General features: G+C 40.3%; 1 protein-coding gene across 2 annotated transcripts; it reads left to right on the top strand.

The window, feature by feature from the left end:
- slc8a2a (solute carrier family 8 member 2a) lies at positions 1 to 24,593 on the top strand. Of its 2 annotated transcripts, none has more exons than XM_020085320.2 (12): positions 1 to 189; positions 12,379 to 12,787; positions 13,414 to 13,551; positions 13,943 to 14,170; positions 14,261 to 14,539; positions 15,147 to 15,581; positions 16,273 to 16,634; positions 18,187 to 18,290; positions 20,388 to 20,500; positions 21,223 to 21,322; positions 22,431 to 22,697; positions 22,966 to 24,593. In XM_020085320.2, exons 2-12 carry the CDS (start codon positions 12,440 to 12,442, stop codon positions 23,340 to 23,342), a joined length of 2,751 nt encoding a protein of 916 aa, XP_019940879.2. In that variant the 5' UTR covers positions 1 to 189; positions 12,379 to 12,439; the 3' UTR covers positions 23,343 to 24,593. The 2 variants fall into 2 exon arrangements, with proteins under 2 accessions (XP_019940879.2, XP_069366263.1); XM_069510162.1 differs by lacking the exon at positions 1 to 189 and adding an exon at positions 2,036 to 2,175.
- The last annotated feature ends 520 nt before the right edge of the window (positions 24,594 to 25,113 follow it).

Here is a 25,113-nt window from a genome sequence, read left to right as displayed (position 1 = left end):
CTCTCTCTCTCTCTCTCTCTGTCTGTGTCTCTCGCTCTCTCTCAGCAGCATCACCGTGCTGAGTTAACGGGGGATGTGAGTGGACAGGAAAGTTCAGCTGCATGAGTTCAGCTGCGGGAACAGTTTTACCAGGAGACCTCTCTGAGAAGCGATGGCAGCCCGTGGTGGAGCTGGGCCCTAAAGCAGAAGGTAAGAGGGTGGAGGAGGGCCAGGACAGGACAGGACAGGACAGGACAGGTTTATCCAGGGGGAGACATGCTGAAGGCTACGCCCTCGACTGGTGACCCATCTGTAGTCCTGATTGTGTGAGCCCCATGACCGACAGCATTATTCACAGAAAGTGTTTTATATTCAGTCTATGGTTTCTACAAGTGTTTTATATTCAGTCTATGGTTTCTACAAGTGTTTTATTTACAGTTTATGGTTATTACAAGTATTTCATATACAGTCTGTGGTTTCCACAAGTGTTTTATTTACAGTCTATGGGTATTACAAGTGTTTTATTTCCAGTCTATGGTTATTACAAGTGTTTTATTTACAGTCTATGGTTATTACAAGTGTTTTATTTACAGTCTATGGTTATTACAAGTGTTTTTACATGTAGTCTGTGGTGTGTTTTTATTTACAGTTTAGTTATGTAGTACTTATAGTATAAATGTGTAAATAGTATGAATGAGGTCCGTAACACAAAAACAAATCGAATCTTTAATCATATGTTTTTGTTAGGCATTTTGAAGCCCCAGTAGCATATTCCAGTGTTAACTGGTGCCACAGAACATAAAGTCTTCACCATATACTTTATATTTCAACAAGTCAGCTCAGAAAGAAAAAAGTATAGTCCCACGTGAATGACAAGAGAACTCTGCAAGCTGCAACACTTGCTTGATACTTGAAGCTGCACCGCACATGTATGTACGACCATCCACATCTCAGGCTGTTCTCAGCATTTTCTGCCAGCTTCTTCTGACTGAATGAGGAAATTACAATTGCTCTGCCACTTTTAAGTCTTAACAAGAGAGTAGTGATGTTTGTCCCCGAGGGAAACATTGAGGTACCATTGATTTGGTTAATTCAGAAACATCCCTCTGCTTTGTCCCTCGCTGACATTTTTTCTGATCAGGACTGAAATTCAGAGCTGACATTTAACCAACATCATTCATCTAGCACAATGGCTGCACCATTTACCACATCCTGGCTGCCCGTGAGCTGTTTTAAGAGTTGGTGATGAGTGAGACAGGTGGAGATGAGGGAAGAAACACCTCCAGTGCCAGGCCATTCTATTTGAATACATAGGCTACATAAGCATCCATCAATAGCAGTATACTTGTTTTTTAGTGTTTGCTAATCTGCGTATATCTTTTCATCATGGCATATAGTTTCTCATATCTTATAAATATCTCATTGAATTACAGGGAAGTGTGGGTTATTGGCTAATCAAATCAGACATATATAATAATTGAACAGAATAATGTCAAACATTTTAAACAAATGAGGAGAGACTTTCAGAAGTCTTTCAGTCTTTCATTCGGAATGTATTTTGTTAGTTTTAGTGGGTGTACATATTGTGCTGAAATTGTGATTAACATAATTAGTTTGTTCTATGATAATAATTTTTGAACTACTTAAGTAGAAATTTCAAATTTTTTTACCGATACCAGCATTTTGTCTTGTCTTGTTTTGGTCAGTTATGTTGATGTATGTAAGTGTCCTTAAGCTATTGATAATTGTGACAGGAATTTTTTATTTAAATATTTTATGGGGAAATCAATTAATCAAGAGCATAATCCGCAGGTTGATCCATTATATAAAATAATATTGGCATCTTATTTTTTGTTCTCTGTATTCCCACTGGCTGTCGATATGTGTTGGGCCAGAATAAGCTCAATCCAAACAATCCACCACTGATGCTCTGTGACATCCCGTAATGCAACCTCCTCCCCACGTATGTGACAGCACACGTAAACCAATGCTGCGGCTTTGTGTGCAGGCACCGATATGCTCGGCAGTTGCAGGTGCCACAGGACAAAGGGCTATACTACACCTCACTTTTCTCTCACGTTTCCCCCAGCAAACTGCCTGTTAAACTGTACAGTTAATCAGACTCCCCCCCTCGAAACCTTTCATCCACTTGATTTAGGGAAGTCAATACCTATGGATTGGTCTCCTTTACCTCGGGTGAGTTAGATTACTGTACCTCACTTTGTCAAGGATGTGTAATGTGACTATATGGTAATTATGAAGTCCAGAATCCCCTGGAGTTGGAGCAGAGAACTGATGTAGTTCAGTTTATCTAGTTATATAATCATGATCATGTATACCTTTATCTTTATGTCTAACAGTTTAATGCTGTAATGGACAGTATTTACCAGTCTCTCTGTCTTTGTGTGTGTGTGTGTGTGTGTGTGTGTGTGTGTGTATGTGTATGAGTGTGTGGGAGAGGAGAGTCAGTGCCTGTGGGGGTCTGTTTTGTTTTCATTGACTCCCTGCTCTATTGTGTGTTCAGGCCTGCCGGCTGCCTCTGCACATTTTGTTAACATTTTGTTGGTCTAAACTCGACTGTTGCCCTGAATTCGGGCGCTCACTCATGGTGACAACTTAAAGGCGCCGGTACATCTGCATCTGCCGCGTTAAAAATGTTTGAAATGGAAATGTTTGTCGGTGCTTTGTTGAATTTCCCTCTTTGTGTTATTCTTTAGGTTGTGTTTTCTTACCCAGTGAACAATCAGCATGAGCAACATGTTAACTCAGACTGGGTAATAAGTAGAGGTGTTCTTCTTAATGTGTCACATCGTTGAAAAGTTCAGAGATTAGAGATTGCTCACAGAGCTTTAATAGTTAGAACCCAGCTCTAGTGCAGTTTCTGTAAAGTGTGTGCAGTGCTTGTGCATGTGATCAGTGGTGGAAAGTAAGTACTTTAACTCAAGTACTGTAGTACAATATTGCATTGAATTGTATAAGTATAAATTAATATAACAAATTCAATTTTTATATTGTAGCAAAATGCAGTTTTTCCTTCTTTCCTCATCTCACATGGCCTCATAGACAAAGTAACTAACTGTATATAAAATAGTTATCTCCGCCTAGGAAGTTGTTTTCTGTCTGTTATTTACCAGGATTACGCAAAAACTGCTCAAACTATTACCATGAAACGTGGTGTAAAGACGTGATATGGCTCAGGGAAAACCTCTTTAAATTTGAATGTGTATATGGATCAGGGGGCGGACACAGGAATTTCTTTTCACTTTCTTTAACATTGCATTTTTCTACATTTTTGTTGATTCCTCAGAAAATAACTCATGGATCTTGATGATAGAAATCTGGATTTATTTAAGGGACTGATGTGTATAAGTGTAAAGTGCAATTTGTTGATCTAAATCAAAATATTAATCTATTGAATTTAAATGAAGTTTCACTAGTGGACTGTTGGGCCTTGGCAGAGGTATGTGTTCACCTGTGTACAATTCTAGTTAAAACTAGCTCTACATATTGTGTATTGCTATTAACATCTAATGTCATATACTACTTCTATATATATATGTATATATGTTGTAGAATATAGGACTAAATGGTAAATATGCCTTTGCACAAATTATATTACCAACTACCAGTATATGTTAGCAGGTGTTAGCAGCCACCAGTGGATCTAATGAATGCCCACCACCAGTAGATGTTAGCGGATGTTGATCACCAGCAGATGTTGGTGGGATAGAGTCACAGGGGACAGTGAACTGAACAGGTTTTCATTATCTGCAAGTCCTGAATTCAAAATGAAAGTAAATGCAGAGAAGTAGTATCAACAAAATAATAAGTACCATCAGTACCTGTGCAACAATTTAGAAACTCTCCATTGCAAGCAAGACCTGCAATCAAAATTTTACTGAAATAAATGTACAGATCTACCTCTACTTTTGATATTTATATTAGTAATACTACATTTTCATGATAATACTTCTGTGCATTTATTCACTTGAGCAAAATTCTGGATGCAATTTGAACTGTATTTGAGTGTTATTAAACTCTGGTACTTTACTTAAGTAATGGGTTTGAATACTACTTCCACCACTGATATTGACATGTCACTCGTTGACAGCCAGCAACAGCCATGTGTTTGTATATTCTGTCTGCTGTTGATGTTTCTGACAGTATCCTGAATATTGCATAACAGGTGTCTCTGTCTGGGTTCATGCTGAAGTTGAGAATGCTGTTCCTTCTAAGGTGACAGGGCCGCCAGTGGCTGGACAGGGTGTCTCAGGTAATGGAAACCTCAGGAGCTGCTGTCTGCTGGCTGACAGTCATACGTCTGACCGCCCCATGCAGCCTCGTTCTGTCTCCCTGCCTCCTCCTTCACTGTCAGCCTGCACTGGAGACTTTTTAGGAAAAGGAAGTGTGTGACGATTTCAGTTGAGGCAGAATGACACGAGAGGGAGAAACGAGAGACGAGAACGCCTTAAAGATGTCAAATGGATTGTTTCCCTTGGAGTCAATCTGAGATGCTGAATTTCCGAATCACCCATGAGATCTCAAGGGGCCTCGTCTGAAACGTCACAGGATTGAATTCATGCTCAGCCTGAAATCCCCCTTGAGTAGGGATGGGTGAAATGACAATACATACGTTTTAGACACAGAGTGAGAGTGAAGATAACTATCGAATAATGGAATAACGGAACGGTTGGCAGTTTGTTCCAAGTATCTCAGAGAAGTTGTTCCGCTGTTCTGTTCTGTATTCTCAGTATCTTCTTTCTCATGTGATCCCACACTGATGACAAGATGCTGAGGTCAGAGGATCATGGGATTGATGATGTTTAAGAACACAAATATCTGAAGTGGCTGAAACCTTTGCCATGTCCAGATATTTTTTTAACATTTGGTCTACTGTGCAGATGTGAAACAGAAGCAGTCATTTGAGAAGGAGGATCCTTAGAATGTGTCACATTTTTAAAAACATCTCTGTTGATCAACTCATCAATCAACTGATAATTTCAGCTCTTACAAAGACACTGTTATGAACTACACATATTGCCAGTCTAACATGTCTTGTCTTCAAGAGTTACTTGGCTGAGGAGGTAGGAGAGGTTGTCCTCTCACCAGAAGGTTGGCAGTTTGATCCCAGTCTCCACCATTCCACGTGTCCTTGGGCAAGATACCTAACCCCAAATTACCTCCTGACGGCTGTTCCAGTGGTGTGTGATTGATGTGTGATAATGAAGATTACTGCAACTATATGAATGTGTGTGTGAGTGGGTGAATGGCAAAAACTGTACTCTAAAGAGCTTAATTGATCATCAAGACTGGAAAAGCATTGATGAACTTCTAATTACTTTCTTCTGTGTGATTTTTCCATGATGGCAGTGCTAACAGTCCATAAGCAGGACGTGTGGTTTCATCCACAGAAAATCTTACATTTTTCTGTTTTTCACATCAGAAGGAAGAGTGAACTCGTCATGTTTCTTCCTTTCACAGTGTAGTTACTTCTGGGACACAAAATAGAAATTAGATTTCCAAAATATAATTCACTCTGAAATGCTTTTAGGATATAAAGGAACAGGAAAAACGTCACTGTTGATTACTTTTATCCACTTTATTATAGTAAGTCAAGTCCTTCCACCTTCATCAGGCATAATTATTGTTACCTGATAAGATTATTGTTGTTGAATTTACCATAGGACATAAACAGGTTGGAGGAGTGGGGCTGAACTGAGGCGACTGAGAGTACATCCCCGAGCATGGCAGCACGCCCACCCTGCTGTAAACTAAACCTTGTGCTCAGTCAAGCTTTCACTGACGCTGTCCAGATTGATGGGGATTTTGACCCAGTGCACACAGGGGGAATAGAGACTTTGCCGACTTGGCTCATCTCTCCGCTGCTACGTGAACTGTACACCTATCCGTCAAAAACAAATTCATTCCTCTGGGGGACCGATTGAGCCAGTGTAGTCAGTTTATACTGTACTGAGTGACCTAACACAGCGCAGAGACTTGCTAAAGCGCTTTGAGTGACGGCTGCTGCTGATGAAGTTTGTTTGTACAGGATCCATCTGCGTGGACAATAAAAACTTTATGGACAACAGCGCGAGCAAGCATGTTTTAAATGGTGCTGCACACAGTCATGCAATGCAGCGATGGAGCAAAACACTAAGTTAGAGATCTCTTGTGATATCATGAGAAGAGTAAAAAATGTTGGCTCATTGTAAAATTGTCACAGGACAAATTAGAATACGGTTGGTCACCACAGTCTAGATAATAATATTTTTCAGGGAAACATTGACTTGCATCAACATTATGTCCTACTTCCAGTTTACACGAGAACTCAGGGCATGTGTCATCAAGCAGGTGACTGTTGTATGTCAATGTCCTAAAATGCTGTTAAAAGGATGTAATCATGCGATTAAGACATATACATTTCTACATAATGCAATTAAAGTCGTAATACTCTAAATTAGAGTTGTCATGATTCCATGATACCATAGACTTTAATACAATACCACTACCTTACCACTTTCAGCACCATGATATAAAGAAAAAAGGTCCTGTTACGTTGAGCAATATTGTTCATGTAATACTTATTTTCAAAGCAATACATATTTATTCAATTAATCAATTGATACAGCAAACGGGTGGACACAAAAAATAGTGTTGGGGGATCTGTTGGAAATCTGATTGTAGATCTGCTTTGGTACTTTTCAATACCATTGAAAGGTAAATTAACAAAGATTGTATCATTTGTATTAAGAGATCAATCGTCTTAATTCAATGATTGTTTATTTTGAGCATGACCTTATTCAGGTCAGAACATGCACAGTGCAGTGTCAGGCTATTGTCTTAACGAGGCTAATATTGGAATATTGATGTCCATGTAAACATATCTAGTGTTGTGTATTGGCAATCGTTTTAGACTCAGTGGGAAGATGTGGACAAAACCACAGACTTATCGTAGTCATTTTTGCCTAACCACACATAGCTATTGGACCTGAAGTCACAGAAAATGCAACAGTTAGTCTCTTCAGTGGCTTTTTAAAAAAAAAATCCAAATTCCAATTTATACGTTTGGGTTTTTTGTAGCAAGTCATGGAAATTGAAACCATGACTCTGAGGTCTTGTGTGGATCCATGTGTTCAGGGTGTAATCTGATGTGCAAACCTCCCACACAGACTCTATTTCATCAGTCTGTCAAAGCGTTCGGTGCATTCTTACATCCGGCCCTGTACTGAGCAACTGACATAACTAAACCTGTTTGTGTGAGAGATGCGGTAAAACAGTTTAAACATTTGCAGAGACTGTGGAAAGTTTTAGTTGTAATGGAAACAACTTAACCAGATAACTCTTTAACTCTTTAACAGACCCTGGTTTGCTTTGCATACTCTCTCTCTCTCTCTCTCTCTACAGGACAAAGCCTCTGGGTGTGTATTTGAAAAGTATTATTGCTTTTTAATATTATTACTTTTTGTGGAAAAGACTGATGAATTTAATTCAGTTCAAATAATTCAAGACAAGGGGGAGAGCAAACAAAAGAGCACAGACAAAAAAATCCACACAAAAAAAACAAGAGTGAATACTGACAAATCTAAAAATACAAACAACCATTTTAGAAAAGACAAAAAATATTATGTATTTCCTTTGGATTTACGTGAATATTAAGTCTTCTTAAATATTTCTTACATTTTCTGACACAGACAAAACAGTTGAAATTAATAGAATTTCAGAAACAAAATATTTGTTTCTCGCGAAACAAATGACTCACTGTGGATTCACTTTTGAAATGTATATGCCCAGGGTAGTGTTTAAACAGGCCAGCGTTAAATTGCAAAAAGTGAGAAATGTTAAATGTAAAAATGATGACGTTTGTATATCGTGAAACATCTTAACATGATATCCTCAAAGCTACATTTGTGGTTTGGTCCAGTGCTTATCTGTCTGTCTGTCTCTGTCTGTCTCTCTCTGTGTGTGTGTGTGTGTGTGTGTGTGTGTGTGTGTTAGTGTGTGTTAGTTCGTGTGTGCAGCCCAGTGGATTATTTTACACTCTGATTCAACTGCTTCATTAAAAGGGCTGCAGCAGTGTTACTTATTAAAGGGACGGATCTCTTTCCTTTCTTTAACTGCAAACGGGGAGACTTGATTTGTGTGTAACTTGATTTTATTGTGCTTTAATGGATGTGTCTTAGACTGTACTGCTCAAATCAAATGAACCATCTGTGGGGAGAATAGTCTGAAGGTGTAATCCATGACATCTCCACAGGAAAACAAATCCAACAGATTCAGATTGCCTTGCATGCATTTCCTTGAATAGTGTAAGAAGCAGCACAACTTTTATTCTGAAAGTGACTCTTCCACCTTATCCAGTAGTATCTTACTCTGGTTATTCACCAACGTGGAACACGTAAGATCTGATTTGTATTTTAAGCATTTGGAGCTAGTTTTCTTTCAAATGACACAGTTTACACCTTGATTCTTAAAGATCGATTGGATACACAATTCTCTCTTAAACAAATGTTGCGGTAGCACCAGAGGAACTCTTGACAAAGTTTGTGAATAGCAGTGGAGTCACCCATGTATAAATTAACTTATTTGTTTATGGAGAGCTGCATTAATGTTACACTCATGAGTGTGACCTTCTGCTCTCTGAATTTTTGCATGGGGCTTCACTGTTTGTCGACTGTTTAAGATTAAGTACAGAGACATGTTTTGATTGGCTATCTGTTAAATTGATACATGGTATGTTATCGGTTTACCTGGGCCCAGAGTTTACTTCCTGGAAAGCGGATCTTTGTGAATCTGTACACAGGTTAATGTTCAAACTGCACGTCCGATGCATCATCATCGTTCAGTGGTGGATTAATGAGGATTTTGGGTGTGTGTGTGAGTGTGTGTGTGAGTGTGTGTGTGCATTCATGCATGTTTTAAGGTCAGGTTAAGATTAGGGTTGGGGTTAGGCAGTAGTGACTATGGTTAGGTGACATGACTGTGCATGTGTGTATGTGTGTGTTTGTATTCATTAACTATATTTTTTCTTGTTAATTTAAAAACATTTACCAATTTGACTGACGGGGAAACAATTCATAATTTGACTGAGCTGCAGGGTAGATCTCTTGTACAAATGTTCACTGAATGGTGCCCGTGAGCTGCCTGACAATAATGAAACCCAAGAGCTCATCTGCTCTGCATGTCTAAAGGAGCATCCCTCATCTGACTGTACACCACCACCAAGGTACAAGCAGGAAATATTAAACTGTCACAGGTGCTAACTCTCTTTTTTGGTGGAGCTCACTCTCTCAGTGTAAGATAACCCCAGGCAATCACTTATCGTTGGTGCTGACTGATAGTGTTTGGTCAGAGGCAGTAAGGGGAGATGAGCTGTCACCCAGTTTACAGCTCCTGTGTGAGAAGTGAACAAGGAGACCACAGTTGTGTCAACACCTTCTGACCCCCCTTCCCCCCAGGCGTAAGAGAGGCTTGTAAGAAGAGAGATAATTTTTTTACATGGTCATCCACTGTACAGCTTTTTCCCACAGAGCAGCAGTTTGATATTAAAGTAACCAGTGAAGAAAATCAGAATAGAGCTGCCTTGAATCAGAGTCACTGCAGAGGAAAGTTCTGTACTATTTAGGTTTGGGTTGCGAGTTGCGGTGGTCTGCCGATATATCGTCCTACCTCCTTGCTGGAAAGACTAAGAAGTAGTCCCTTTAAAATCTACCAGCTCTCCATCTGAACGATTACACAGCTATTTGTAGGTGACATGAAAGGAAACGATACACTGCTATATTTAGGTGAATGCATTTATCAATAATTCAGACAGCTCTTTCAGCTTCGTGGTTAGCCAGCACTCACAAACTGTTTTGCCTTGGCATTGATGCATTATACAGATTCACCACTTACCAGATAGAACAAATCTTTATTTGGATCTTAAGTGTATCACTCAGGCATTGGACTCTAATACATAAATTATGTTGGGAAAGGGAGTTGGTTTTAAAATGTTGATTGACACTAATCTAATTGATTAGGTGCTGTGTAGTGAGTGTTTGTACCTCTGTGTTGCATACTGCAGATTTCTTGTTAAAGTGTTGGCTGTTATGATAGAAACAAGGCAGATGCTCTCATTAAAGCTTTGCAATATTAATGAGAGCATCATACAACAATTTATTTGACAGGACAGATGTATTTTGCTATTTTCATTATGATTCACTGTGCTGTGACACGTGACCATTCTGTGCACCATTGTTTTCCAAATATGAATGTTAAGGGGGGTTATTTTTGGTGAGCCTACCCCCCATCAGCAATCGCTGGTGTAAGGTGGCCCTCTGTCTGAGGTCGTGGTAACCATAGCAGGCCTTGGAAAGTGAAATGTGATGCGGCGGGCCCTTTGGGCTGTGCTTCTGAATCACAACTCCATAATGAGCTGGCAGAGCTCAGGCTGCATCAAAGATGCAGCACCCAAGTATCTGTTTCAACTCACAGCGCACAATGGTGCAGTGTCACCTGTGCAGGTGGAGTGGAGGTGGGGAGTGAAGGCTCTCTGCCATCATGGTGTATGTCAACCATACATCCTCAGATTGGCTCGCACTGTAAAATACCTGTTACTGACTAAAAGTACAGTTTAACATGTCTGCTCTGCTGATTAGTGCTTTGATGTTATTATTACACAGACTCACAAAAAATGACCCTCCCATTTAAATTTAAGATTCGCAATCCGACATCATCGATTAATAACTAGATGAATGTGAAAAGTGATGGAGACAAGCAGACACACACTCGAAAAAGGATTCCTCCTTTCAAAAAACGTGACAACTCTCTACAAAGTTCAGCATCAGCACATTTCATGTTCAGGTGATATTAACACTGTGTCTTGGCTTTAGTTCGTCACTATGGGTTTTTTATCACATGATGATTCTTCTTACTAATTTGGCCGAGAGAGCTCAAATTAAGAATTTGTATTTTTGACAGAAGAAAACAGCTTCATCAATTTAAAGATACAAACTAGACAAGTACAGAAGTTATTGAAGTCTGCTACATGTCAGTGGTAATGAAATTGATTGCACTGAACTACAGCCAGGTTCGTTTCTTTTTTGATCCTCTGGGAACCTATCCTTCATCATTTTCGCAATTTGCAGCACGTTTCTGTATTTGCATGTGTAGTGACTTTTTTGCAGCGCATGTGTCATTAAACTGATGAATTAGTTTTTTCTGTTTGCAAGTGTTTTCTTAATTTGTCGTATATTGAGCTCTCTCTTCTGTATAAGTGGAAACGTGAGTTTGATATCTGTAGAATGTGTGGTAACGTCATCACCCACTGATTAGTTATAAGACCCCTGATGGCCAATTAATAAGTCATGTTAACGCACACAAGGGTAACTCATGCAGCCTGTCAGTAATTGTTGCCAATATTACAAGAATTACCAAATTAGTTTTAATTTGCAGATATGTCAAAATTCTGCCTGTCCACTGACTTCATTCTTTCCATGACATTGCAGAGGTTAGTTTTAAATTGAAATATTTATTTCTTCAGGAAGTGCTCACAGAGATATTGGCATGGAGCTACTGACAGAAACACATGAATTACTGCTTAGTCATTCTTACCACCTGGGTTCAGTGATTAGTGCCAGATAATGTTAACCACAGGAGCTGCATGGCTTAACAACCAGGCTTTAGTTTCTCCGAGGTCATTTTGATATGCAGTTAAGATGACTCAGTGGGGTCGGTTTACGTTTAACTTCTAATAACAAGCCTTTGTGCTTGTGGCAATGACTACAGAAACAAAACATCCTGTACCCTGGCTGAGTGTGCAGGACAGGACAAAAGACGTCCCTGAAACTGTTTGAATGGGTTTGTGCTATAGTCACCTGCTGGGTAAAGCATTAGGGTAAAACAGAGGGTAACCATGGCAATAAGGGGTTCTGACCAGGTTTTGACAGATGAAAGTGATGTACATTTAATAAAACAAATAATCTGAAAACTGATGACACAGAAACTTTGCAGTACATGTGTGTTTATAGTTTTACTTTTTGTTTTTTGTATTCAGTCCTGTGTCTGGAAGTAATCATCTCAATTTTATTTTATTTGTTTAGCACCAAATCATAATATACATTCTGATGCTACTACAGCATTAACTGTATTGTATTCATCAATGGCCGAATCTTGGCAGTAGCCTTGTATCATGCTCTCATTGACTGAGGCGGGGACTGCAGGGTGAGCACAACAAGAAACGCCTGTACCAAATTTAATTTCACTCAAACCCCAAAATAGGTTAATTCTCTGAAACCTGCTAATTACCATTTTAATCAACATGATAACAGACTTCTTTATGAGTAGTATTAATAGTGGGCGACTTCTCACGTTTGGTTGTTTTTTTTTACTACTGGCTACTAATGATTCTGTCTGTGTCTCTAGGGAGTCTTTTGACCCAGCCGCTCCCCCAGTGACCACGTGCTCCTCCTGACTCAGGATTATCATGGGAAGCCATCCAGTTCACCTCTCCCCACCCATCATCCTCCTCTTCGGGCTGCTCCTCCTGGCCCACCCCTGCACTCCCTCCAGGCCACTGGTTTTGGAGCGGGCATCTAGCCCCGATGAGCCTCAGCCCACAGGCAACTCTACGGGATCTGCGAAGCGCACGTGTTCAGGCATCGTGGTGTGTAAACCTGGTATCCTGCTGCCGGTGTGGCTGCCGCTCAACCCTCCACTGGGGGAGCAGGCGGGGAGGGCTGTCATCTACTTCCTCTGTCTCATGTACATGTTTCTGGGTGTGTCCATCTTGGCAGACCGCTTCATGGCATCCATAGAGGTCATCACCTCTCAGGTATTATTGAACTTTGTCCTTTTGAGTTATGGCTGGGGAAGGGATTTCGCAGAGCATTATGATGTCACAGTGAAGTTGACCTTTGACCTTTTGGATATAAAATGTCATCACTCTACCCTGTCAGTCATTTGTGTGAAATGTTTTCATCATTAGCATGTGAATTTTTTGAGTTGTGGGCTCAAACTTGTTTTTGAGGTGACCTTCACCTTTGACCTTCGACCCCCAATATCAGTTCATCCTTCAGTTTAGTGAGCATTTGTGCGAAGTTTGAGCATATTCCTTCAAGACCTTCCTGAGATATTACATTAACAAGAAAGGGATGGGTAGATGTATGGACAACCTAAAATTATAATAAGTCAGCTATTTCCAACATGGAGACATAAAAATATGGAACCACAAACGGTGGTGATCCGTGTTTCTGATCACAGAAATCTCAGTTGAGTTTACAGTGAAGCCACAACTATTCCAATAATATTGAAATAAGCTCACTACAGTACACTACACATTCTTCTGTTACCATGACTCCCCTCAGAGAATGGATTTTAAACCTCATTTCACATCGATGACAGTAATGGAAACACATGCATCAGAATAACAGACATTTTCTCAAACATCCGTCCCTGCAGGAGAAGGAGGTGACCATCACCAAACCTAACGGTGAAACGACAGTGACAACAGTGAGGATCTGGAATGAGACTGTGTCCAACCTCACACTCATGGCCCTGGGCTCCTCTGCACCTGAGATCCTGCTCTCGGTCATTGAGGTACTCAGACACAGTAGCCCAACACACTTTAGATGATTGACTTTCGTTGAGAATGTGGTATTCATGCATCTTTATAAAGAGTCTGACTTTTTCTCATATTGTAAATTATTTACACATGCAAAGAGAACTATCACCATAAAGGGAGAAGAAATTAGGATACATTATAGGTCTCACAAACAAATACAGTACAATTACAAGTACAATTTGCAGGTTTATGTCAGCGTGGAAATAGATTAACTCTGTTCTCATTCTCTGTAATGTGTAGTTACCAATTTAATATATATATTATTTAAGTATTCCCACAATTCTTAATAGATTGAAGTCCAATTCCTTTAGAACTTCCATTACAAAACTGTTTGATTTGCTTCTTTGTGATGTTTCACTGTGACAGGTGTGTGGGCACAACTTTGATGCAGGCGAGCTCGGCCCGGGAACCATAGTGGGCAGCGCTGCCTTCAATATGTTTGTGATAATTGGTCTGTGTGTGTGGGTGATCCCTGACGGAGAGTCTCGCAAGATCAAACACCTGCGCGTGTTTTTTATTACATCTTTCTGGAGTATTTTCGCCTACGTTTGGCTCTACCTCATACTGGCTGTCATCTCACCGGGGATTGTAGAGGTGTGTTTCTGTATATTTGACTAAAAATCTATAAAATGGAATAAATCAAATGTGTAACTCATGTAAAGCTCATATTGCCTGTATTGCCAGGTGTGGGAGGCCGTAGTGACGCTGCTTTACTTTCCGGTGTGTGTGATCTTGGCTTGGATTGCTGACCGTCGCCTACTATTCTACAAATACATGCACAAGCGTTACCGCGCTGACAAGCGGCACGGCATTGTTGTGGAAATGGAGGGTGACCTCGAGCCCAAAGGCATTGACGTGATCATGGATGGAAAGCTGTCGGACAGCGGAGCTTGCGCTGGAAACTCCTCCAGTGTGACGGTTTCTGTGCAGACAGGCAATGAACTAGACCGGGACAAAGATGAGGTAAGACTTGCTCATGGAGAAAATACTTGACCACATTGTAGACACAGCTTTTTTCTTTTTGTTTGACATCTTTGTTGTGCTCAGCAATTAAAGCTCTTAATTTTTTTTCACTCTAGTTGTGGTACTGTTTTAAGAAGAAAGATTACTTCAGTTGTATTTTTTTTAAAGCACGAGGACAGAAAGAAAGCTTTGAGCAGGGGAACGACTACATTACTCTATCCTATCAAGTCCACCGTGGATTCTAATGTTCTTATAACTTTAGTTAGTAGAGTTCAGTTACAGCAGTGGTCTGAATGGCAGCACTGCAGTCAGCAGGAGTCTTAACAGCAGGAAGTTGATCAGTAGGAGGCAGAGCAGTATGAGTTCTCAAAGTTTTTCTCATATTTGTCTTCAAAGTTTTGTCCCATGAAACGCTAATGCTTTTAACATTATAAGCTCAGTTATTTCATCCTGCTGTGGACTCCCACCTATCCTGTGCAGGACCCTACTGCACACACAGCTTGTGTAGTCTTAACTTCAAACTTCTGTTGTAGAAGGAAACAATGGACATTTTGTGTTCTTTTCTCTGTAGTGTGTTTTCTTATAACCAGTTTCCTCTCTTGGACAGGTGGTTCGCATCCTTAAAGACCTGAAGGAGAAGCATCCGGACAAAGACTTGGACCAGCTGATTGAGATGGCCAACTATTCTGCCCTGGTCCACCAGAAGAAGAGCCGCGCCTTCTACCGCGTCCAGGTGACGCGCATGATGATCGGTGCCGGTAATATATTAAGGAAACACGCTGCTGAGCATGCACGCCGCTCAGTGGGGCAGGAGTCCGACAAGGCCACATGCTCGCACATCTGCTTCCAAAGTGCCCAGTACCAGTGCACTGAGAACTGTGGCTCTCTGAGCCTGGGGGTGATCCTGGAGGGGGGCACAGGTCAGAACACTTTCTATGTGGACTACTGTACAGAAAATGGCTCTGCCAACGCTGGGGCGGACTACGAATTCACTGAGGGAACCCTGGTGTTTAAGCCAGGGGAGACACGCAAAGAGATCAAGGTGAGCAATTAAAGGAGCCTGTGATAGGTATTTAATCAGTCTTGATTTCAAAATGTTGTCCATGTAACAAAATCCATCACCTTCTGTGTTTCCTGTTTATTTCCACTATTTCAATAATGCAATTTTATAATGACTTCATAGGTTAATTTAGATTATTATCTATCTTATTGGTTGCGATAGCTAATGCAATGCTACACTATATGACATTGGTGATTGTCATTATCCTACCATAGGATCATACGTTACTTTTCTTTCAATATTAGCGTGAGGTTGTGTCTATAGTCTCATAGGAAACAGAGATACCTTGACATCATACTGTGCATCTATTTGCAGCACTTTTGTATCACACATCATTCCACATCATATAAAGAGGATATGGAAAAAAATATCACAAAAAAAAAAGTTTGGCAAAAATCCACCCATACATTGGACCAACACACACACACACACACACACACACACACACACACACACACACACACACACACACACACACACACAACCACGTTTGTGTATATGCTAAGTGAGATTGCAAAGTTAGTTTACAGGCATTTATTATGCATCGTTTTCATCAGTCCGTGGAGAGAATACTATTATTTCAGGGTTGGACATTAATCGAAGTTGTGTTGAAGTGACTTTTGAGAATCTACTTCCATGAGGAGAGTGACCGCACAAAACTTTTCATCCCCAGGTCAACATCTTGGACGATGACATCTTTGAGGAGGATGAGCATTTCTTTGTGCGTCTTCAGAAACTGAGGTTAGAAGAAGGTGCAAATGAAGGGACAGGAAATCCACCCAAGGGTAGACTAGTGGAGCCGCTGAGTGCCACCATCACTATCTTGGACGATGACCACGCCGGCATCTTCACCTTTGCTCAGCGGGTGCTGCGGGTGAGTGAGAGCACGGGCATGCTGACGGTGACGGTGGTGAGGAACTCAGGCTCCAGGGGCACTGTAGCTGTGCCATACCATACAGAGGATGGCAGTGCCAAGGCGGGGGTGGACTATGAGGAGACCGCAGGGGAGCTGGAATTCACCAATGAACAAACCAGGTGAGGCAGTGACTGGCAGGTACAGTTTGAATGTAGGAGTCAGAGTCTAATGGATGTGTTTCCTCAGAGAGTCAATCTGTTCTTTTCCAGGAAGGAGACATTGGGAGACTGTGTCTGTTATGGTTACATATTTTTGGCTCCTTATCAAACAATAAAATAAAACAAAGCTCCGTTATGATTAACAGTTGTGTTTTAAAGGTCAAAGCTTGCAATATTCTCTATTTTGTCTTTTTGAATTCATTTCATGAAAAGACTAAATGCAACAGTGTCCAACTTTGGACAGTGGTAGTCAGTGCCAATCATATTAGTTCCTATGCTGAAGACATTCTTTAGAAATTGGCCACGGATACATATGTACATTTTTTGAAATTATGATTTACCGAAAGAGTCAGAGTAGTTTGTGGCAAATGTTCCTTAAAAAAGTAGAGAGATTTGGAGTATTTATGGCAGCAGGACAGTAATCAACCAAAAATAAACTACAGCGTCAGGGCATTAAAGGAACATTAAATACGCTTTGACTCATTTGTTCGTTTTTAATCATTTTTTAGACAGCAAAAGAAAATTCTGGTCCCACTATAACAATATTTATTTGTTATATTATTCATGGTTCATTATGGTATTTGATTGAATAGTATATAAAACTATATATAGTATATCAAAAGACCTTATCCTTAAGTTTTTGAGGGAGCTATTTTCTCAAACTTCAGATTTAAATAACCGACAAAACTGAATTATGGTATGATAGTCTCTACATTCTTGGTATAATCACCGCAAACACATAATCAAAAAACTGCTGGCAGTTATTCCAAAACCACTCATTCTGAAACACACACAGCATCCTCAGTGCTTTTAGATACTTTGGCTTATTAGTGCTTTTAGTAAACAGGCACCTGAACCTCATTGAGAGATTACTATAGGTTGTCAGTCACCCACTCCAGGTGGAGGAGGTCCTTTTAGACAGAATTACCCGACGACTTGACACCCAAAGATAATACCATCCCTGATCAGGTGTGGGAACCTCCAGTCACCCCATGTAAGGTGACGGATTGTTTTCCCATTAAATTTTCAGGTTATATAAGCTTTGTTTGCACATGCACTAATTGTACACTTAGTGAAAGACTCTGTTATGTAACAGTGCCCATCAATGATGCTACACAGTCACAACAATAACAATTTGTGGATTACAGTTAATGGGCAAGTGTACACGTAGTTAGCCTCATTATTTTATTGCTATTTTTCAGCCTTTCCATGGCTTTCAGACAGGGATGAACCAGGGTGTACAGGCTGTTTTGCACTTCATTCAGTTTATCTATTTCCTTGGAAAACTGAGCAAGTGTACACAATGTTTTTACCTGAATTATTGAGAAAGCCATTATCATTAATTATTTAGGTCACTTCAATTTCCGGTGTGATTTAGATTGGTTGAGGCAATGGTTTTGTTTTTATGTCCCTCATTGTTCATCAAATTTAATAGTATCTCATTGTTTTTTTTACTGAAATTAAAAATGTGTGTGTTTGTGTGTGTGTGTGTGTGTGCTTTGCATATCTCCAGTCAGACGTTACAAGTGCGCATCATAAATGTGGAAGAATATGAAAAGCAGGAAAACTTCTTTGTTGTGCTTGAGGATCCAAAATGGCTGAAGCGAGGAATCTCTGGTGAGCTCTAACATTTTATCATTGATGTCTGAATGACTTGATTATCATCAATAATGTGGTTATCAACAATAATCAAAGAAATATATTTTACTTTCTCACTTACATTCACTTAAAAAGGCTGCAAGCAAGCAGCAATACCCAAGATCAGGTATCAAAACAATAACAAGAGCAACGCGGGCGGCTGTGTGCCTGGCACCTGCGTCAGAGCCAGTAACCGAAGATTACACGCTGTCATTCACTGCAGTCTCTGTTTCACTGTAGCGCTGTAGCCACTGCAGCCAATTATGAATTTAGTATCCTTTAGTTCCCTGCTCCCTATAACCTCCATGTGACAACAGGATGGTGCAGGAACTGGGTATGTTAATGTTAGTGGAGGTCAACAGAGTCAATTACATCAGTTATTTATTTAATGAGGTAAAAGTGGAAATGGAAGATAACAGTGTGGGTGTGCCGTGCATGCCAAAGACAAAAGAGAGTGTCTTCTTCCTTGTGCAGTTTTAAATTCTTTGAAGCCACTCTGATGTGTTCGAGAGAGGTATTGAATTGTTGTCTTTATTCCCTCACATGCAGCACTGCTGCTAAATCAAGGTAAGGTTTGCCTGTTAAAGGTGAAGTGTGCAGCATTTTCAAATATCCATAAATAAGTTTTCAGTCTTTTCTGACTTAGTTTTCTTTTTATAAGCATCTCTGAAAGCTTACTTATTAATATTTAGTGCTGTAATCAAGATCAGCATATTCTTGATTTTACTTTGTGGAAGACACCGAAGGTCTCATTGTTAGTTGTGCTCACTGACAGTGAGGCCTGTTACTGCATGAGGACTGCTTGTACTGAGAGGGGGTGGAGTGTGACATCTTGAATGTCGCTGCTTGGATAAACATTCACGAGGACATTGTTAAATCTATATGGACGGGGCCAGCTATCAACTCTGGGGGCAAAGCTCCTGCAGGGCCTAACGTGGACAGCGGGGGAGGCTAATGTCATCACTGGTTGTGGTGCTGTGACACATTCTGACTTAATTGTTCCTAAGCACACGTCCTAGTAAACACGAGGGAGACAGGGACACAGGGTGGATGCCACCTCTCCAGACGATGATGTTTCACTACCAGTGACAGGAACAGGGGCAATTCTGAGATGGGCCTAAAGCAAGGACTAGGCCTGTTAGGTAGCTGGAGTGGGTTCAGTAGTTACTTTAAGAGATCATGTATTTAATAATAATAATAACTTGAATTGATATATTGCCTTTCAAGAGACCCAAGGACGCTTTATATGTAGGGACAAAAAGAAAAAGAAGAAAAAGTAAAAAACGATAAAACTACACCTTTAAATGATCCCCTTGGTGTCTGGGTCTCCTGGGATACCTGAAGTATAGGATTTTTCCTGATAGACATTTGCAGACAGTGCTTAGTCATAGGCTGCGTACAACCCAAAACATATTCTTTGAGATACAGATAAGTGTGGTCAGGCTTAATACCATGATTGGATTTTGATCTACAGTTGCTTTCAGAGACGCACTGAAATTTTGCTGAAAATTGGTAGGACAATTTTCTGGTGGGGCTAAATGTGAGAACAGAAATGTCTGCATCATATGCTCCAGACTTTTTCTGGAACTTTTCCTGCCAGCCCCCTGGTAAAACGTCCAACACGGCCGGTGCATTAAAATTCATTTTGACAATAAGGGCGGATGCCGGTGTTGATATGCAACTAAAAACACAGGAGTCCTACAGCGGATTTTCACATTATGTCCTGTCTCCTGCATGTTGTGCCGCCCCTCACTTGAACATTATGGACATTTTCCTATTGTTGTGACCGTGACGATCTCCTGCTGCATTCTTAAAAACTAAAAGACCATCCAAAATTTCTGGAGTTCATATCTAAAAATGCCGGGGATAACTCAGGGTAAAAATACCTGGTCATCCTGGTCACCCCGATAACTTGTTTTCATCAGGGAGTAAATGGATGCTGCACTAAGTACCTCTGAAATGTAGTGTTTTTTATCTTTATTGTGTAGGTTTGGGTGTGTATTGCCTGAGGTTTAGAATGTATGTGTTTTGTAATATTACAGACATGATCATTTAACATCTGTGCTCTCCTGACAGGAAACCCCAGCCCTGAGGAGGAGGAGGCCAGGAGGATCTCTGAGATGGGTAAACCCATTCTAGGAGAGCACAGCAGGCTGGAGGTGATCATAGAGGAGTCCTGTGAGTTCAAGGTGTGTGAGTGTCTGACAGACGACCAACCAGGCTTTGTACTTTCTGCAAATATATGACAAGGAAAAAATAAGTTAGTAAAATATGAGCTCTTTATTATCTATATTGGTTTATAAAAATCGTTTAGTGACAGATGGTTTGACATGTAAATTATTTAATTGAGTGATAATGAAAAGTACCACAGGGATCTGCAGTGTGGGAAACTTGATGTATATGTGTTTTTAACCACCTGGTGCCCTCTCACACATCAGACTCCCAATGGAGTACTTGACCAGGTACAGTTACTGCCAGCATGCTGTGTGTTGTTGAGACTGATTAGACTTTTCTCATTCCATTCCCTGCTTCATCTCACATCATACTCTTGTGATTGCAAAAATACTACTTCTGCCATTCCTCCATTTTTTGTGCTTCATGCATTTTGATTTGAGATGAATTGAGGCAACATGTGGGTGTCAGTATGCGCTGTGTGAGCGATATTAGATTTATCGATTTATTCTGTATTTAATTTTGCAGCAGAACAGGGAAGCTAGTGGTTTTGTGGATACACTATATGTGCCATATCCAACACTGTCATATTTGTACTGAATATTACGCTGGGCCTTGTCAATTTGAGAGTCTGAAGAACAAATTCCTTCAGAGGCTGAAGAGAGACATGTGGACCATATAATCTATGTGCAAATATATGAGCTGTCTTCTCACTGACCTTTTCAATGTGCAATAACAGAACACTGTGGACAAACTCCTGAAGGACACTAACCTGGCAGTAGTGATTGGCACTCATTCATGGAGAGAGCAGTTCATTGAAGCAGTCACAGTCAGTGCAGGTCAGTGGCTGTAAATGCATCTGTTTTTTTTGTGTGTGTGAAACCTGTAAATAAACAGGATTGTAGTGTAATGTAGTGTAAAAGCTCAACATCTGTCACATTCACACAGTGTTGATATACTATGTATATATAGTGCTTCCCTATCAGAGATAATTTGGAGTGCAGCTGCAAATATATTGTACATATATGTTTTTTCAACCAGGTAATATTTGTGGAAAAGAGGTCCATTTAAATGTTCTCATGTTACTGGACCAGAAATTATAAGCTTCAATTTAAAATGTGAGATGAGTCTGTTCCAGAATGGTTAAATTAACTTTTATTCATTTGATTAAGGATTTGCATCCACAGTCTGACTGTGTATGGAAAGAGGCAGGGAGTAGGTGATAGAAGATTGAATGAACAATAAGAAAATGCAGTAGTAAATAGTGTGAGTCAACTGATAACACAATTGAACTACCTGGTGCACACCTACACCAAGGCCCAACTGTCTCCTTATGAAACCACATTTAAATTCACTGCACCAAATTATGCACACACATAAATATCAGTACATATTTTTTTCATAAGAAATATTCTCTGAGAAATCAAAGAAATGTAGAAAATACTCTACTTCTCAAAGTTTTAGAGAATGTGAAAGTTCCTGGACTCCTGATCTGGATCCATACCAAAATTGAATGTTGTCTGTACCGAACGCATACCACATCCCTCCACTAAGTTGTGTATTGATACATTAAGTGGTTCTTGCAAAATCCTAACAGTAAGACAACAAACGCAGAGAAAAGATCCTGGGTTAGGTTATGAATCAGGTAGGCAGACATACAAAATACAAGACTTAACAGGCTCAGAACCAGCTGAGTGAGTTAAGTGTAAAAACCATGAGGTAAGACAACTTTCTGGCAGAGAGGCAGTGTTCACACAAATACCAGAGGCGGGTGAGTTGCCGAGACAGGATGGAACCACAAAGGAAGACTAATGTGCATGCAATACTCTGTTTACAGCTTGATTATAACAATATTAGCTGATGGACTCAAAATGTGATTGTATAATTTGTGGCTGATGCATTTGGTTGCTTAGTTTGATTTTTCTTCACTGTGTCCTCTTAAATCAGGTGATGAAGATGAGGGACAAGAGCAGCGGATGCCGAACTGCTTCGACTACTTCGTGCACATATTGTGCTTATTTTGGAAGGTTTTGTTTGCTTGTATCCCGCCCACCGATATCTGGAATGGCTGGGCGTGCTTCTTAGTATCAATCTCTGTCATCGGTTTCTTAACCGCCTTTATCGGAGACCTGGCCTCCCACTTTGGCTGCACCGTGGGCCTGCGGGACGCTGTCACTGCAGTGGTCTTTGTGGCACTGGGGACTTCACTTCCTGGTGAGAGAAATGTACCTCAGTTTGTATTGATTGAAGCAAATGCAATAAAGCTCAACGGTGTGGTTGAGGAAGTAAAAATCCTATTCATTTTCTAAAAATAGAGATTTTAATTATCAGACATAATATTGTATCCTATCTATGAAAGGGGAATTTACCTCTGGAGCCAGAGCTGATTTAAAAGTGGGCAGTCACTGTTTAGCTCCATATGCTGATTGTCCCCAAGTATGAAGGATAGTACACTCTGCAACTTGACTATTTTCTTTTTCAGATACGTTTGCCAGTAAAGTGGCTGCCACTCAGGACCAGTATGCAGATGCATCAGTGGGGAATGTGACTGGAAGCAATGCAGTTAATGTGTTTTTGGGTATTGGGGTGGCCTGGTCTGTGGCTGCTGTGTATTGGGAAGTCAAAGGTAAGGTCTTCCGTGTGGACCCTGGCTCGCTGGCCTTCTCCGTCACACTCTTCACCATTTTTGCCTTCTTCACTATGGGAGTGTTGATGATACGCCGGAGGCCGTCCATTGGCGGCGAACTGGGAGGCCCGCGGATCCCCAGAGTCCTCACCACACTGCTTTTGTTTGGACTCTGGTTCCTCTACATTCTCTTCTCCAGCTTGGAGGCCTATTGCCATATACAAGGCTTCTGAGAGAGCGCGGTGTGGCGAGTAATGACTGCGAACACACACATCACCAAGACATTGACCTGGTCAGTGCTGTTACAGTAACTACCGCTGACAAGACCTGTCACCACTTGACAACTGCTGCCATGGTTCAAGAAGAAAATCATTAATTCTACAGACCTGCACATGCAAATTTGTGTGTTACATCCACTTCAGGATAGTTCCAGTCAGTAAAATACAGACCGGTTATTTTCCCCTAAGCGGATTAAATAACCTGCAGTGACCATTTTTGATGAAGGAGATCAAATGGACTGCACCTCCGTGAAGTCACTGGATTTTGCTTCATAATGGCTATAACCTGGGCTTCAAATTTGGTCTTGTTCCTTGTAGAGGCTGGATCCGTAGATTACATGATCCAACCCAATAAATAAATAAATAAGAAGAGGAATGTCAGGTTGCATGATTACGTGATGATACAAAACAAGCTGCTATGAAAATCAGGGTTGAACATTACTCCTCTTTGTGTTACAGCAGTGGAGCCTGCTGTTATTTTATATCATTACACCTCTGAGCGTAGCAATACGTTTATGCCATGGCCACTCCTCACCGTCATACATTTATGAGGTTTATTTAATGCCAGTAAACTTGGACCTGAGCATTATTCACTCACTACAAGTCAGTTACAGTTAATGCAAAACATAACTCTGTGCAAAAGTCCTGTTGCTTTGGTTACCTCCAGTTTTTGTGAACAGATTTAAATCAATAGCTAGACTGATGAAAACTGTGAGTTGTCCTGGTGTAGATTCTTGATTAAACCCTGCCAGCCATTCAGAAACAAACAGCTTCTGTGGCCATGGTATAAAAACTGAGCACTGTTTGGGAGATAACACCCTGTGAAATATTTCACTGCTAAATTGTATTTCTTCAAGATATGACATGTTTAGTGGAATGTACTGCACCCACTAACGGTAATCTCACAATAAATATTGATAATGATAATGATGAGTAATGCATTACATGGACGTCATATTGAAATGTAAAATTGACGATGAGTTACACAGACAATGAATTTCTAATAAGCTGTAGAATGAAAAAAAATTACTTAGTATCTGCCATTTAGTGTGACTGTTTGAAAGTGATTCATACACCCTGATAAGTCTTACATGTTTATTTATCAATGCTGTATTTTAATGTCTTTATAATTTATTGTATTTGACCTGATGAACAAAAGTATATTATTGTCATTTATTGTAAGTTGTCAATTATATTGAAATTTTACCTGAGTGTCTGGATCGGATTCATCATCCACAGTGGTCAAGAACTGCATTACTTCCTCATTAATGCAGAAGAGGACATGGCTTTTCTGAGGGAATGTGAAATGTAGGGAACACTGATATGAATATGCAAACTTAGGCTTTTAAACCCTGAAGACATCTTCCAGGTTTGCACATGTAAAATGCACATGGCTTCAGGGTTCCTAAAAGGGCAATAATTGGATATTTAGGAAGATTGTATGATGTTAAAATGTTTTTTAAAGGGCATGAACACAAAATAGAAATCTGAAATACAATTCAAGTAATAAATGCCTTGGTGCAAATACAGGGACAAGCTTTATTTTTTGGGTAAATTTTCAAGTTGAGTTTCTGATCAATTTCTCATTTACAAAGTAAGTTATACATCATGGGGAAAACATATTTTTCAGCATACTGGTAATCAACATACCAGGCTGTGTAAAAACATTGAGTGGAAAAGCATTGAGTCCATGTACATCAAGATGGATGACACTGGACTCTGGTGC

This window comes from Paralichthys olivaceus, chromosome 15, assembly GCF_024713975.1.
Source record: "Paralichthys olivaceus isolate ysfri-2021 chromosome 15, ASM2471397v2, whole genome shotgun sequence".
NCBI classification, from domain to species: domain Eukaryota; kingdom Metazoa; phylum Chordata; class Actinopteri; order Pleuronectiformes; family Paralichthyidae; genus Paralichthys; species Paralichthys olivaceus.
Note: the sequence above shows the minus strand (reverse complement) of the source record. Positions and strands in the feature narration are given on the sequence as shown.

Bases quoted from the DNA above. Each gene is read 5' to 3' on its own strand.
- slc8a2a (XM_020085320.2), top strand. From the start codon at position 12,440: ATGGGAAGCCATCCAGTTCACCTCTCCCCACCCATCATCCTCCTCTTC. The intron at 20,501-21,222 runs GTGTGTGAGTGT...GTGCAATAACAG, and splicing joins AGGAGTCCTGTGAGTTCAAG to AACACTGTGGACAAACTCCT. The intron at 22,698-22,965 runs GTGAGAGAAATG...TTTCTTTTTCAG, and splicing joins ACTGGGGACTTCACTTCCTG to ATACGTTTGCCAGTAAAGTG.